General features: G+C 37.9%; 1 protein-coding gene across 1 annotated transcript in view; it reads right to left on the bottom strand.

Moving 5' to 3' along the window:
* LOC121412949 overlaps positions 1-13,129 on the bottom strand; it is a 125,216-nt gene extending 112,087 nt beyond the window's left edge. Inside the window, exons 1-3 of the mRNA XM_041605711.1 lie at positions 13,089-13,129; positions 8,910-9,097; positions 7,699-7,804 (exon numbers count right to left, since the gene is read on the bottom strand). Coding sequence (XP_041461645.1) covers positions 7,699-7,804; positions 8,910-9,097; positions 13,089-13,129 — 335 coding nt within the window. The remainder of the gene's footprint in view (positions 1-7,698; positions 7,805-8,909; positions 9,098-13,088) is intronic.
* Between the last annotated feature and the right edge of the window lie 4,878 nt (positions 13,130-18,007).

Raw genomic sequence — 18,007 nt, forward strand, 5'->3', positions numbered from 1 at the left:
ATACATGGTTTTGTGAATATTTTTTCACAATCAATTTAAAATAAAAATGGGCATCATTTGGAATCATCATTTAACATAAATATGCTTGTACTTTTTAGTGACAGTGTATTTAAAAAAAAATGAAAATAAGAAAATGATGCTATCATTATCAAGCTTTCTTCTTAAAAATCAAACAAAGAGTAGACCCACACTTTACAAATTTGCTTGCCTACAGATAATGTATACAGCCAGATGTGAAAAATAATACATGGGGGCAGGGGGCCCATGGGCCCCAAATAATATATACAAATAAAATTATCCTCATAAATTGTAAAGGTGATCCTGAAGATTTTCACAGTTTCTGGAATGAAAGGCAGTCTGATAAAAAGAATGAAAAAAAAACGAGTACATCTACGAGAGACCTGAAGTGGATATTTCCTTGCAATTTGTATTCAACGACAGCAAGGATGAATATCTCTCTCCAAAGGTAGGGGGACCAAGGGCTGGGAAATTTGACAAGCAAAAAAAAGGGTATCACCACAAATGTAAGGTCATCTCGTACAAAATACATGTTTTATTCCGATTTTTGATGATGTATTTCTTCCCATCATAAAAGACCAAGAATAGTAGGGGGGACATTTGATATTGTGTCCCCCCCCCCACTCTTCTGGGTAGGGGGGACATTTGATATTGTGTCCCCCCCCCTATTCTGGGTAGGGGGATGCATCCCACTGTCCCCCCTGGGATTTTCACCCATGAATGACAGATGCCTTCTCCGGCAGATAATGACAGACTGGGTCTGGAGCCGAGACTTTTCCCTCGATGCGAAATCCTAAAATGGACAGGACTGGAGCCATATGTCTAGATTAGGCAAGAGATCACAGGAGAAGAATCTGATACCCTTTTCATAAACCTATCCTCCAATTAGCCGCCTAAGAGTAATGCGGATAATTCAATAAAAATTGCGTTCATAAACTCCGAAAATAAGCCGCATTATTTTTACGAGCGCTCGTCCTGAAAAAGGGGGATAATCGCCATGACAACTGGACACGCCCCCTCCAATGCGGTTGTGTTGGAAAAGGGTGACCTTGTGACCGCACCATGGCAATTATCCGCATAATTTGGAAATGCGTTCATAAACTCAAAATCTTGTCCCGATGCTGCTATTATGCGGATAATAGCAGCATCAGAGTAATGCGGATAACTCTTGTCCTCCTCCAATTTTACGACCAAATTATGCTGCTATTAGCCGCCTAATTCATTTTAATGGGGTTTATGAAAGGGGTATAAGTGAACAGCATGAGAAAGACAGGGATAGAGGATAAGATTTGCCATGTCAACTTGAGAAGACTGGTATGAATGACAGGAGGGAAATTTAGCAAAGACTCCCATCTCTCCATTATAATGACATCATCATGGCGTATCCTCATGGTGCATCCGTGGATCTACATGTTGGAGGAGGACTGAATGAAAGCTGGTCAATATATACAGTCTACATACAGTACATTTGTTGACCTGCTGTAAATTCTATTTGCAACTGAAAACATACATGCTTTTCACACTGCACATTTTTTCCTGAACCCCTGGAAATTGTTGGGGCTAAGGGGGGGGAGTCTTAAAAAAGTTTAAACAATTACCAAAAAGATTAAACAACTTGTTGTTTTAATAGAGTGACAGGCTTTTAAACAACGTGCTATTTTTTTTTAATGCTGTGTATGGAAATTACAATTGGCCTGGTTGTGATTGGCTGCTATTAAAATTACCTATTACCACAGTACATACCATTCAGTATAAACTTCAATTGTATTTCTTTCGGAAATGGACCTCCAGGTCTCACTCTCAACAACTAGCCTACGTATAAATACAAACATATCAAAGCATTCTCAAGGAAATCGATCCACAGTAGCTTCGACAAGTATCCGAGACAAGCCAACATCGAACGAATGAAAGGATTTAAACTAGAAAAAAAAAGATCAGGGCTGGAATGATCTTTCTATCATACTGGCAGCCATCTTGAAAAGGAATCTACCCATCTATAAATAAAGCCTCGGAGAGCAAGGGAGGAACAATAAGCCATTCATTCAGGTCTTGACTCATTTGTCATCCACCAATCCCAATGATGTCTTCTTCTTCGTTCGTGGGATGCGCTTGTCTCATCTCTTCTCGTTTGCTCAAGTCGGAGGAGTCAGCGACGATTGACAGGAGTGCATTCTGCAAATTTCAAGCATTATTTTGACTTCTTGGGAGTACAGTAGTTCATGAAGAATTTTGTCAGAGATTTTCACCTTCTAACTTGCTCTTTGCCAATCAGATGCAAGGATTTCAGTGGCTTATAAAATCTGTCGGGGAAAAGTCACTGGCAAAACTCTTCATGAAATGCTCTCTACATGTAGGACTTTCAATCGCTGTATCTTCATCGACGATACCCAACTTCATCTCTAGGGGGATGGGAGAATGATTTCTACATGAACTGAAGATGAGTAGCGATGTGTCTTCCTTAATATTTGCGACAGATTGATGAAGCACTGTACATGTATACTGCCCAACTTTGGCAAAAGGAAGCAAGTGACACATAAGTCCAATTTGAGTGATAGTTGTTTCTGAAACACCCTTTGTATGTTGCACATTCAGGCAAAATTTTCGGAAGAAATTATCGTTCTATGGAAAGATATTGAAGAAAATATGCTTTTGAATTGCATTGACGCCTATGTAAATGATGAAAACACATTGATCATTTACAAAAATTATACTTTTGTAACTTGCTTCCTTTTTGCAAAGTACGGCAGTATAGTGTTCATCTTTATACTGTTCTAATACCCCATTCATATTCATGTATTTAAAGAGCTGTGATTCACTAGAGATTCACTAAAAAATAAAATGCTAGCATTCACATTAACGAATCAATTCAAAATGTACATGTTTTCCCTACATCTGTATGCTTGCTAACGACATGAAAGCAAATACTCTAAGTGGGGATACAAGTATAGAAGGGTGGACATACCATATGAATGTAAGCCTAGCGTTCAAATTAAAATCCATACTGGCTTTTATCATCAATTTCATAATCCATTCCTATTAAAGGCAAATAAAGAATCCTAATCAGAAAAATAATGTAATAAAATGAAGAGAAATATGTAATCAAAAGAGTATTGTTTTTATATAAAGAAACAAGGGGTGCCCATGGCATGGAAAAAATTACAAGAGGACTCGGGCATTGTTGCCCCAGGAATAGTCAAAAGAGCCAATGGCCAGCAAGGTAGTAGTGCATGAATTCAAGTTCAATCAAATTTTGAATTCTCAAAAATTCCACAATATTTTCCTCATTGTCACAAAACCAGAGAAAAATTACACGGGCGAAGGGTGTTTAAGCCCTGAAATGCTCAAAAGCCCCATAGAAACTAAAGAAGGAACTGGAAATCTGCATTCAACGTTAAAGCTTATCCAATGCTGAAGAGTATTAATACCTCAGTCACATTTACTCTACAGCAGCCGTACGGCGAGTCGAAAACAGCTGTTTCATATTTATTCAAACCACCCATATGTAGCTGGTACAAACAATGTTAAAATGGCTGTTTTCGACTCGCTGTCCTTCCGCCGTTGAGCAAATGTGACCGATGTATTAGGCAGTAAGTTGCCTAAAAAGTAGTCCCTGACTGGCCCCAATGAAAAAAAAAATAAATTGCTGGCAGAAACTTTTTGCAAGTAATGAATTTTACATTGAACTGAAAGCAATCAATCTTCGTAGCAAGACAGAAAATCCAAATACAGTACAGTATATAGGTCTATGACAACAAGAAATGGAAATCATTTTGATATAAAGTGTGCTGTACTTCTACATATGTATTACAAAGTATGGGGGAAAGAAGAGTTCATCTGAAAAACAGGCCAATTCCTGTTTCCCAAGGTGAATATTCTAAAATCAAAACTCATGATTATTTTCATTTACAATATGCACAGACACAAGAACAATTTACTGTCCATGCATGCAAACAACACAAACATTGTGAATCTGTACTAGACATTTTTATAACATCTACATGTATCTGGATCAAAGGTCCTCTATTTCTTTATTTTTTTATTAAACTAAAATCTGTCTGTAAATATTGAACCAGCTGTAATAGGCCTACAGATGTGATCCAATGTGTATACCTTTTCCAACCCTATTAAAGTTTGGGCTTGCAAAGAACAAAAGACTTTTCGATGGGTAATGTAGTATTGATATGTATATTGAACCAAGTGTGCTGATATACATATGTGTCAGTGCATGAAAAATAATAATAATAAAAATAATAATGATAATGAAAATGATAATAATAATAGGCATTTGCATAGCGCCATCAATCTAGGAACAATCTATTCCGAGGCGCATTGTTCTTTAGTATTATGATTATTACCCCGGCCTTAGCTCGAGCTGCCTTTCAGTGCTCCTGCATTCAAGGAATTAATCCTGCTGGATACCCATTCACCTCACCTGGATCGAGTGCAGAACAGTGTGGATAAATTTCTTTCTTCAAGGAAACACGCCATGGCTAGGATTTGAACCCATGACCTTCTTGTTTGAAAGGTGAGAGCCAGAACCACTAGACCACAATGAGCCCACATAATCATAATGAATAATTTTTTGTTAGGTGAAACCCACCCCCTCCCCTGTTACAAGTAGAAAAACACCATGCTGAATAGTATACTTGTACAGACATCATTTGATTTTGACTGCAATGGCTAACACTATTTCAGACCAGATGCTTCTCACTCTAGAGATTTGGCAAAGGCCATCGATTAGGAAACCCAGCGTCCACTCTTCGCAGAGGAAGTGGCATACCCAGCATGCACTCTGGTCGCGCCACAACAGGATTACACATGGCTCGCACTTGACCTAGTTTTGGCCGCAAAAATTAGAGCAAGCAAGGCCGGCCAGCGCTGAAACCTGTAATCTCCACTGATAGTAATCCATAGAACCGAGTAGAAATGGGGGCACGGTTACAATTGAAAGCAAGGGTATATATGGCTTGTATTTAGGTCGGATCTTTACAGGAGAGTGATGAAACTGGCCAGTGTAATATAGGTGATTAATCGTCTGGATAAATATGGGTATTATAAAACGGTAGGCTATAGTATGGATTGGTCGAATACTCCTTCTTCTTCACACTGTTGCCATGGAGACAATCTCCTGCCCAAATAACAAAGAATGTATGTACACACTATAGGATATTTGCAATCACATCTATTTGCTGAAATACTTGTACACTGTACAACTGCAAAAGCCAAAAAGAGGCCTATTAAAAAGAAATTAAAAGTGGAGTCTATAAAAATAAATTCTAGGCTGTATAAATTTTATGACCTAATGTTGAATACATGTTGTATGTAAATTCCATTAAGTTCCATATTTTCTTCATCAGTCATCAGTCACCCAATAGAATTAGCTAACAAAATGAATCTCCATAACAAATGATCAGTTTATTTCTGTATCACCCTGTGTCATTCAAAACTATTTAAAGTCATTTAATTGTATGAATATTATGTAATTTATAAAGTTTGAAAGACGTTGCAATTTCAGTTAAAGTACTGTAAAAACCACAAGTATCACAGCGGCAGTACAGCAACCATTTCAAAATTTTTGAATTAGAATAAGTCTTATAGGAAAACAACAAGGCAAAAGCAATTTTGCGTCTCGCCCACTTATGAAAAATAACCAGAAATATTGTGATTTGCGAGGGCACGCAAAACAATTATATTGAAACTTCATTGTGAAATGACTGGGATGTAATAACACTTGTCATAACAGCCTTGCACGTAAACTTTAATGTCGACCTGAAAATGACCTTTGACCTTACCATGTCACCTCCCACTGCAGCATAACATGCAGGTCTCCTAAGTACATCTACCATCCAAGTTTTGTTGAAAAGTAACTTACGTTTGCGGAGTTAGGTGTCATAAGAGAGTCTTGCATGTAATATATTTACCTCAAAATGACCTTTGACCTAACCATGTGACCTCCGACTGCAGCATAACATGCAGGTCCCCCAATTCCATCTACCACCCAAGTTTAGTTGAAAAGTGACTCACGGTTGAGGAGTTAGGTGTCATAAGAGTCTTGCACGTAAACTTTAACGTTGACCTGAAAATGACCTTTGACCTAATGATTGTGACCTCCGACTGTAGCATAACATGCGGGTCCCCCAAATCCATCTACCATCCAAGTTTGGTTGAAATGCGACTTACACACAGCGTAAAGTGACCCTTATAAAAAAATGGCTTTGCCACCAAATTTGTCAAGCAATAAATTAAGCATCAACTATTAAAATCATCAGACCAAAATCTATGCATATGATATACCATTATATTGTCTCTACTTCTTATTATTTCTACTTCATTATCTATGTTATGTTTATATTTCATTGTCTATACTGGGTATATCATTTAATATTTATCACCCCTACTTCATCATCTAAAGATCGCCTGAAGGGGAATATGATCCTTCTCCTCCGGCATCACATTGCATCAGATCTTCATTACACTAGACCTTGAAATACATTAATACCAGCAAAATTTACTCTTTTCATGGTTGACGTGCAAAGAGCATATATGTAATACTCGTATATACAGGGCGTGTAAAGTGGAGTACAGGTACATTTTGGTTGGTTGCTGACAAGCAGTTTACTTTCTTTTCAAAGTTGAGCCGCCCCCCCCCCCCCCTTTGTTTTTCTTTTCTAAATCGGGACATCAAAGATGAAAGCCTTTATATCATAAAAGTTCCTTTTGCAATCGGTTGTATATTAATATTGGTCAATAATACTTTCACAAATCTTGACATCAAGTTTCAATGGAGGTCAATAAACATATTCCCACAAACAAAGACCCCGTTCTCATAACGCTTTCTAAAACAAGTTTACTGGAAACCAGTTCAGGAAACCAGTTTGGAAGATCGCTTTGCTAGCGTTCCCATTTGATCATCCGAAAGTGGTTTTCAAAATCTCTTCACATAAAGCGATCTTGTTGCTATGGGAACACTCTCAGTGGAGTGACATGTTTCGTGTGAAATTCAAAACTGCATCGTAGGCATTCTACACTCAGTGTGTAGAGTCGCGCACTCAAAATGGCCAGAGATCACTTCACGAATAACGGCTGTGTCCTCCTTTACACTGAAACCAGTTTAACGAGTCAAAGCGATCTTGATCTGAAGTTTGGAAGATTGCTTCCAAGATTGACCATTCCCATTTCATGTCAAACTACTTTCCACTAAACTACGGTGTCAAAAAAGATATTTGACAGCACGCATCAGGCTTTGTAATAAAAATTATGAAATAATTCCAACTGTCCATGATAAGATCGTGCTCTCCATTACGTAACAAGTTAGTTTTGGTAACATGACATTTGATCCTTCACAATGGCTCCAGGCTTTATTTTGTCCTAAGTAGGGTATCAGGGTTTAACACTGTATGTTAGTGGGTTAAATCCAGGGTTGAAGATATTCATTCGATCTGTGTGGAATTTACAGCGCAGCAATTGTCGCTCGTTTAAACATTCCTAATTTGAATTGCACATTATTACAGTAGGGAGGTCAAAAAGGGGCCAACTCTAGAAGAGAGAAAAGAAAACAGAAATCCTGCTGCATATTTACAGTACGTACATTTATTGTGTACATTTGCTGGTCATGAATTCATGTGCCCCTTCTCCTGATCCAAGCAGATGGATTACAACATAGGATGACATTTCACTCACTTTTCTCTTCCCGGTATAACCCCTCCCTCTCTCACGGCAGCTGGGGCAGAGATACAGAGCAAACTCAGTCCAGAAAATGTACACAGTGCTGAGTTTACTTTTTCGCCTGAAATTATTGACACATATAATTTATGAGCTGCCCTTCGCGTGAACCCCGAGACCATTTCCTTTCAACGAACGAGTGAACTTGTCCGACATTCAGGTATATATTCTATTTGGTCCTCCATTTTCTCCCCCTTCCCTCTTATTTATTTCTCATCCCCCATTTTTCCTTCCGTCTCATTTTTACCTCTTTCACAGTTAGAGTGTAAACTGCACGCGCTTTGTCCATGTTGCGCGAGAATGAGTAAGCACTTTTAGTACCCTATGATGCTTACATGTTTATGCAACTGCATGTACGCATCAATACTGAATGAGACAGACTAATTTATTTGTAACAGTATTATTGTTCTCATTTATGACAGAACTGTTGTTTTATTTTAAAATACTTTTTTTTGTTTCACAATCACATATATATCTGAGATTACATCATGCGATGTATTGTATCATCCCATAACAGCCTTAGAGAAATGTTGTTAGCCCTAACAGAGCAGTATTACACAGAAGGCCCAGTCTCATCTCCCAGATTGTAAAGTCAAACATTTATCCAAGATGTAAATAACGTGTTGTGACGTTATCAGTTGTTACAGGACCTCTGGGGGCCCCCATTTCATAAAGCTGTTTGTATTGGTTAGGAGTGACTTTAAAAACAACTGGTGATAATTTCTTGTGGTAAATGATATTCACCATTAGTGTTCATTGGTGATTATTTGGCGCATAAAAAAAGGATCACCAGTCTTTCTTAAAGTCGCTCTTAACTTAATACAAACATCTTTATGAAACACCCAACTGTTGCCCATGCTAACAATGTCCATGCTAACAATGTCCATGCTAACAATGTTTCTGTGAGGCCAGTACAGATGGGTGTTTCATAAAGCTGTTCGTAAGTGAAGAGCGACTTTAAGAACGACTGGTGAACCTTTCTTACGCGCTAAACCATCACAAATGATATACAATTGACCGCTAGAAAGGATCACCAGTCGTTCTTAAAGTCGCTCTTAACTTTATATGAACAGGTTAATGAAACACTCACCAGAACAGGACTGTGTGGTAATACACGTAGAGAAAAATTAAAAATGTTTCTCTAAAACTGAATTCCTTCAACAACCTACCTTGGAAGTAGCTCTTGTTTCTCAAATAGCTCACACTGAGCCTCAGGATTGAGAGTTTGTCAAGCTTGGTGACCGTTTCCGAATCGAAGGGCAACAAGCTGGCCAACCGATCAAGTTCCGCATTGAGACGATCACGGTGACGTTTACTGGGGTTGGTTCGCACCGTGCCGTTTGCTGGGATGGTATTCCTGTGAAAACAAGTTTATTGAAGGAGAATATAAGAAATATAATTAAATAGTTTACTTAAAGCTATTATTATTACTCATGTTAACTATAATCACTATAATACTATTATAACTATCATTATTATTATCTTTATTGTCATTATAATTATTATCATTATTATTATCATCAATAATTATTCTTATTTCATCATCATCATTTATTCATTGCATCATCACTAAAATAAACAATAATTTGTAAATTTGTAAATGAATAATTATGATTGTAACAATACATTCATTATGATGCTTAATCACTGCAAATATTCTACCCTGTACAGACCTATGCAGTCATCATAAAAGTCACATTTATAAGCAAACAAATAAAACAGATCATCCACTGGACCACTTCAATATTAAGAAAAAAAAACATAACGATACTAGTAAATGTACATGTATAGGGGCTATCAAAAGAGCATCATCCTCCCATAGATTCAAATAATAACCCCCTGACCTCATTATCCCACTATTCTCAACGCGGTGCACTATATTACTTTCAGAATGTTGACAGTGTGCATTGGACCATGGAATTCTACCAATTCATAGCAATAAAATTTGACTTGTATACATATGCAGGAGTGTGTACATGTACAGCTAAAAGACACAGCGTAGCAAATAGCAGAACTGGCATAATTACAGTCTAGGCCTAAAGAACATGGGGTTTACAGCTATTATCAATGCTGGAAAATGACCATATCAATGCTTTACAACTGGCCTTACATGGACAAAACAGGAAATTCATGTACATGTACTTCCAATCTAGTAGGCCCATAGGTAGAAATCATTTTTACAACATTCTTCAAATCTTTCATTTCAACTTGATAAACGCTGTGAAACTTGCCCCAGGGGACCACTTCCATTGACCAGTGGATATCAATCATGTGTGTGTCCAAGGCCAGGGTTTCAAAAATCACCCCTAAACAAGTATTTGCAATGATCTGAAAACGCATCCACACTGCAGCCTGCCCTCTATAACAAGTATAAAAATCTCACCCTTGTAATTAATTAGATACAAAACATAACCCTTAACAAGAATTTCCATGCAAGTTTAACATCATTAGTAAGAATGATCCAACTCCCAGGGTAAATATTTTCAAATTCTATTCTATTTTTATACCCTCGCAAATCAGAACCTAATCAAAAAGTATACCATTTTTCAGCAATTGCACATTTTTGACACCTTAATACCATATAGGTACATGTTGAAAAAAGATAACCTTCCCACACATTTTTCATTGGAGATGCATGATATCTACTTGATGACGGAAATGCCTCCCCCCCCTCCCTCCGATCATTGTACAATTCTAAAATAATTGCTTTTTTTTTTAAAAGGGAGATAAATTTAAGACTGAAACTTTTATTGCAAATATAATTCTTCACTTTTAGGTGTCATTTTTTTTTTAGACAAACTACTTACACGTTTAAAACACTGCAAGCTTTGCCTTTTTGTGGATCCATCCCTTATATTTTTTATGATCGTAATGTCAATTAGCACCTTGAGCACTCTGCAGGGTGGATAAATGCTTTGATTTCTATCATTAATATTAACAAATGTCATCTCTCTTCATGGATTGATACTTTCTATAAAACTATATCCATACTTCAAATTGCTGACTCTCTTTTGTGGTGAGGGTTTAGATAAGAGTAATTATTTGTAACATATTTCAAATAACATAAAAGCATTGAATCATTCTACCTCCATGGTTACAAGTATACTGTACGCAGTGGTGTACCTAGGATTTTCCAAGGGGGGGGCAAATTCGTCCGCCAAAAAAATTGACAAGCAAAAAAAATAAGTTCAAAGGGCTGGGCCACTTGTGGCTCGTCAGGGATCAGTTGTGACTCGTCAGGGCAGGGGACAATCTGCCCTCCGCCCCCCCCCCCCCCCCCGTAGGTATGCTACAGTGTAATGACTGTACGTTACCTGTATGTACAATATACAAAGGGCCTACATGAAGAACTGTCCCAGTTAATGCATCCTCAACTTATAATTCATGACAACCTTGAAGTATCAGAATCAAGATACTTATTATTTTGACAAATTTGGAATTGTCTTTGATGAGAGGGGGAAAACATTGACATAATTAAAAGTCAGCTTAGTGGTAGTGGTGGTGGTAGTAATAGTAGTAGAAGAAGTAGAAGTAGTAGAAGTAGAAGTAGAAGTAGAAGTAGAAGTAGAAGTAGGAGTAGAAGTAGAAGTAGAAGTAGAAGTAGAAGTAGAAGTAGAAGTAGAAGTAGTAGAAGTAGTAGAAGTAGTAGTAGTAGTAGTAGTAGTAGTAGTAGTAGTAGTAGTAGAAGTAGAAGTAGAAGTAGAAGTAGAAGTAGAAGTAGAAGTAGAAGTAGAAGTAGAAGTAGAAGTAGAAGTAGAAGTAGTAGAAGTAGTAGTAGTAGTTGAAGAAGTAATACTACAAAAGTAGTGGTGGTGTTAGTGCTGGTGGTGTTGGTGGTGGTGGAGGTGGTGTTACTTAGCATTAGAGGTGGTGGTGGGGTGGTAGTGGTATGGGTGGAAATGGTTAATAGTAGTAGAAAGTAGTAGTATGAAGTAGTAGAAGCAATAGTAGTAGGATGGGGGGTCGGGTGTCCGGAAACTTTATATTTTTAAAGCCTTCTTTTTTTTGTCTTTGGATTACACTAAAAATATGAATTCAATAGTTGCAATCATCTTCTATTTTGTTTTCTATAATATTTTTTAACATTTTGTACTAAAAATTGATGAAACTTTGCTTGCCTTTTTTTCCAAATGACTTTCTAAAATTGATCGTCCGGACACACAACCTGTCCGGACACACAACAACTGGGTATAGTAGTCGTAGTCGTAGTAGTAGTAGTAGTAGTAGTAGGATGACATTGAATTAGGCCTAATAGGGTGATACTTCTACTACTGACTCACTAGTAGGAGGAGGAAGAAGAGAAAGAGCAAGGATTACTCATCAGAGCATAATAGTAGTGAGTCAGTAGTAGAAGTATCACCCTTTTAGGCCTAGTCATGCTAGTAGGCCTAAAAAATTGTCACAGTCAATGTCAACCCAGTTCATCATCATATTTCATCATCTTTATCAATATCTATATAATCATCTTCCTTATCATCACCACCACCACAACCATCTTCTTCATCATCATCGTATTATACCACCACCATCCTTAGCCTCAACAATCACAATGCGTAAAATACATCGATTCAAGCATCCGAACGAAATTTCGCCACGGAATACCAGACCCAGGATCAGTCATGCTCTCGCCTGCTCCACTGGCGTAGCAACGCTTCGATTTCCGTTAGAGTAGACCAACATCCAAAAATAAATAGTCGGATGTTGTGCACTAAGTTTGACAATATTATCACTCCTTACCGTTTAGCGGGACGGCGGCGCCTTTTTCCGGCATAAAGTTTAGATCCTATTGAATCCATTTTGCGACTAAGAAGTGAATCGTTCCTTCTAAATTCACAATTCTGTCGACATTACATGACCATGGCATTGACAATCCACGGCCGCAGCTCAACTCGAGTTTGGGTTCAGCTCTTCGACGAATCTGAGAAGACTTCTCTCTTCCTGACCTTTCTTTTGCGTTGATGAAACTATGATTTCGTACATCCAATTGAAGCCAATTTATGTAAGAACCTATTCCAGTAGTATTGTAACAGTAGGTCAAGTGCATTCAAAGACGTATTGATCAAAAGAGCTCAATGTTTTGTCCGCTCTTCAGGAGCGGCGATCAGTCGCGACTTGCAATTTCCTCCAGCGATCTCTGATTCAGTGCGCTGTACGCGATGGCGTGTCTCGGCATGCACTGCGGCACTCGTGTCTCGGACGCGACGGGCCAGGGCGACTGGTTTTGGACGGACCGGAGGATAAGGTGCGAGCTGCCGCGCAAGGCATGCATTGCGCTTTTGGCCTTGGGCGAGCGATTTCATAATTTTCTTGCTGCTGCCTGTTTACAATTACAGTGTGAACAATCTTACCAAGAGATGGCAGTATTGAACTTGATGCTGACTGTCATCATTGTGATACCTAAGAAATTACGGACCTCTCAAATATTATAAAAGTCGGCTTATCTTTTCCCCACCCTAAGTAATAATATTTTCATGAGTGCCGATTAGGGTAGAAAGGTATATTATCATTTCTGTCTTTACTTTGGTCAGTTCTACTCATTCTCACTGGGGGGTACTGACAGGGCCTGGAGCAGGCTGGGGACCACCCCCCCTGCGGCCCGATTTTATGGCTGTTCAAGCAGGGAAATAGTAAACTATGTCCTCTCAGCTCAGTGCCAAAGTCATCAACACCGTTTGGGGGAATCTATTAAAAACAAAAAAGAGGAGAAAATATTTATTTTGTAAACAAAAAGAGAAGGGAAGAAAGAAGATGATTCAAGGGTTTAGAAAAGTTAGTACTGATTGATTTTATTTCTTCGTTTTTCTTCTTCATAACAAATATCATTAAAGGCATTTTTTTACAATAAATCATATACCATTGAACACAAAATTACCCATTACCTGCAAAAGCAGTATATCCATTGGAGGCAAAAATGCTTGATAGTGACAAACCGAGTCAGATATTAAATACTCATAATCATATTGAATGAGCAGAATGGATTAATACAAATTATCAAAATATTAACCTAGAAAAAATACACGTGATGTAATAATCATGACTTTAAAAAAATAGACGATGATAGCAAAAATAATGATAAAAGATGAAAATGATGAAAGTTAATGGAACTGTAATTTAACTTTCTACTTAAATTGGGGGACCCAACTATTTTATGAGGAATAATTTGACTCACCATTTTGGGTTATAATAAAGAGAGTCCTTGGGGGGAAACCATCCCATTATAGGGGGATAATGAGGGTCGGGGGTTGAGAAAATCAGTGGATCGTGTGACCCTATACCAGTGGTATATAATGAGCAAAAAAAAGGCTAGAATGCTGTATGGGGCAAAAAATTATATATATAGGTCTTCAAGATGGAAAAGCGAGAGGGACGTTTGTTTTGTAAGTCTTGTTTTCTTTTATCATAACACTATTCTAAAAGGAATATATCATTTCACTCTTACTCCTTTCTTTCTTTCTTTTTTTTTGGGGGGGGTTGTTGGGGGTTTTGGGGGTGTCCCCATTCTGTACTTCAGTAAACCCTGTAATACTCTGTCATCCATTAATTGATTCATTTTTTTTTGAAAATGACGGCATAGCTTAATACCCCTCCTCCATTCAAAATACCCTGGCATCATGCAACATGACATGCACTGTAAAAACTGTGGTGATAAAACTGACACCCGATTGGTGTTAATAGAGGACCACACCCTGAGGTGTTAAAATTAAACCCTAGAGATTGAACATAACACCAAAGAGTGTAAATGTAACAACCAAAGGTGTTGTAATAACACCTATAGGTGTAAAACTAACACCACCAATTTAACACCGGTGTAAAATTACTGGTGTGGTCCTCTATGTACACCGGTTAACATCACAGTTTTTGCTGTGTGCCTATCAGTTGTGCGGACTCTTGTGTTTAATGGCAAACTGCAGGGTATTTGAAACATATGAAACATATGAGATGACATTGCTGTATCCGGGGAATCAGCTAGAGTTGCTCAAGGACTACGAGCTTGACCTTGAGATGTTAGCCTTGCCTGCCGGGGGCTCTTTTTAATTCAAATCATTGCACTGAGAGACAGGTATTTTTGTCCCCACAATGTGATTAGTGGTCTGTTTCAAGGACATTGATGGAACATAATTGGGTAGCTCGACAGGCAGCTGCTCGGTATTATGTTCTGTACTTGGATCCTCTAGCGTATTAAAGGGGAAACTCACCTTCACCTTGACGAAAATTTTAAAGTTAACATATACCAGAAAATGAGTTTAAAATATTGGCTAAGTTTTGAGAAAATCCATCAATGATTAAGAAAGATTTTAGAAATTTAGATTTCTGAGTTGTGACGTCATAAGAGAATTTTCGGTTTTTAATAATATATGATGATTACATAAGTCTATTTTCACGAGCGGGTGTGAAATTAGTCTGTTTAGTGTTGAGTAATAAAAAATCTTCTTTTTTAAAGAAAATTGAATTTTATTGATTTTTACCAGATATTGGGACGCTGCTCGCATATGACGTCACAAATTAAATAATTGAAATTCTAATCACTTTTTTTCAACTTTTTTTCAACTTTTTTTCAATCTTTTTTCCTCAAACATTCACCAATATCTTTTATTATTTGACTATTTTTCACACTTTGGAGAGTAAGACAGTGAAATGTGAATGACGACAGGCAAGTATGGAAAGCGGAAGTTGGCAAAAAATGAGAGAGAGACGGGAGAGAAAGAGGTAGAGAGAGATATTTATCCCTAAATTTATACTTTGATATCTTATTGATAGCTTATTACTTAATAGCAATGCTTGGCATTTTCATGCTAATTTTCTAACTGTTTTGTATGGTATCATAATGTTAGAAATTGAGATAATTTTTATGAAATAAAACGAGAGCATGAGAGGGATGGGAAGAGTGAGAGAGGGAGGTAAATTGCCAATTCGTCTATTACCAACTCGTCCACTCACCACATGGCCTAAACTTTCATTTAGTCTAAAGCCATTCCGTCTAACAACCACCATTGGTCCAATCATCACTGGTTCATTGAAAATTCATTCGCAGCCAAAGGCTCAATTGCAGCATCTTTTACAAAACAAGTACAAGAATATATGATAATCAATTGCATATAAATGGGTCGTGTGGTCCAGTGGTTAGAGCATTGGACTCATAATCGCAAGGTTGTGAGTTCGAATCCCAACTCTGCCATTGTCTCCACTTTGATAAAAAGGCCCAAGAGTGATATCTGTCGTCTATTACGTCAGCCACTATGACTGATTAACCTAGACGTAAAATGTTTCCAAGGTAATTGGTTATATACCAGCTTGGCGTTTACCAGCAGAAAATGCTGTCCTGCCGAGTTCCTGCGGGAGTTACCATAAACAGAAACAGAAACAGAAACAGAATAATAACACAGTGCTTAAGAACACAAAAAGTAGATAAGAATGAATACCGAGAAAATCGGAAGGTTCACGCTGACTGACTGAAAATTGAGAAGTAACAAATAATGCGATTTGATTTTTTTCTCCTCCTATCCCTGAAAAACACATTGCGTTTATTAGCAAAACCACAGATTGTCTCGCAAAATATTCACACCCGTCTGCACGAGTTGTTTCAGTCAATATAGATGAGATTTCTGTTTTCCACAACATAAGACTGACGACGAAAATATTTCAAAAGAAAGGAGGAGGATGAGGAGAAGAAGAAGAGGAAAAAAGCTGTGTTGTGGCGCAATGTTCCCCACTTACTTGGATATCTTCTTTCATATATATATCTGCAAAAATTTTGATAACCTTGCTTGTCATTACAAAAAAATTTCGATTAAATAACGAGCGAAACGGGTGACACAGGCAAAATACATTTTGCAGAATGTGGATTCGTTCATTAATTGGTACAGGGGCGGCGATCCTGCATGGAGGAACAGAGCCCTGTACTGTCCCTCCCCAACTTTTTAAAGCACTGAAATAGTGCCCTTCCTACGCAAAAAAGACACCCTCTCGTGAAAGTATTGTGCAATTTTCACCTGAGAGGACCTGTTTTAGGTTACCGAATGGCCAATCTCGTATGAGTGCAAATCTATACCCCCAGAATGCCCCCTCTCGAACGTGTTCTGTGAGATGGATCCGTTTTACATGTGAGCAAGTGCCTCCTTGCCTTCTTGTAAGTGTCCTTTCTCGAATCAGTGCCCCTTTTTACCCAAAGAAAAGTTGTTTACACTTCGTAATTCCGAAGGTTCTTTATTCCGAAAGTTCGTAATTTCGAAACACGTAAATTGCCTAAACCTCGATGTTCGTTAATCCGAAAACGAAAAAGAGTTCGTTAAGCCGAAATTGTGGCGTAATTGTGGCGTAATTCCGAAGGTTCGTTAATCCGAAAAGGAAAATGAGAGTCGTAATTCCGAAGGATCGTTAGTCCGAAAACGAAATGAGGTTCGTAATTCGGAAGGTTCGTTAGTCCGAGAACGAAATGAACAACGAACCTCATTTCGTTTTCGGATTGTCGAACCTTCGGAACAACGAACCTTAATTATTTCGCTTTCGGATTAACGAACCTTCGGAACGACGAACCTCATTTCGTTTTCGGATTGTCGAACCTTTGGAACAACGAACCTTATTTCGTTTTCGGATTAACAAACCTTCGGAATATCCGAACCTTCGGAATAACGAAGCTTCGGAATGACGAATGTATACGGAAAAGTTCCCCTCACGATAAAGGACCCCTTTATGCAGTAGCAAGCAAGTGAAACAGATGTCTCGCTTATTCTCAACTCTTGTCTTTCCTTTCTCCTTTTTTTTCTTTTCATTGATCTGTATTCCCCTTAGTCTGTGGTCCCTCATCAGTATCTCTCTCTTTTTTTCTTGTGGGGGGAGGTCAAATGAGGGAGTAAAATCAGTTTAAATATTAAACCTCTTATTGGTCCGGGGTCTGGTCCAACTTTTGCCATGGGGGGGGGGGGGGTGGAAAATAATCTCATCCATATTTCCCAATCGGCAGCTGAAAGCATAAAAAAAATGTTGTTGTTTGTATTACAGAAGTGTAGTTGTAAAGACTGAAGTATAAACTAATCTTATTTTTTATTTTTCAAACAAGATGAGGTGTCTCATAGGCTTAAATAAATAAATAAATAAATAAATAAATGAATGAATGAATGAATAAATCAATACATGAATAAATAAATAAATAAATATATGAATAAATAAATAAATAAATGAATAATGAAAGCGCGATGCGTGCTGATAATCCTCTTGAGCAGCTGTTATATCTCACTCAACAGGCAATGCGAGCAAAGCCTGAAGCGCC

The sequence above is a fragment of the Lytechinus variegatus genome, chromosome 4, assembly GCF_018143015.1.
Source record: "Lytechinus variegatus isolate NC3 chromosome 4, Lvar_3.0, whole genome shotgun sequence".
Taxonomy (NCBI): Eukaryota; Metazoa; Echinodermata; class Echinoidea; order Temnopleuroida; family Toxopneustidae; genus Lytechinus; species Lytechinus variegatus.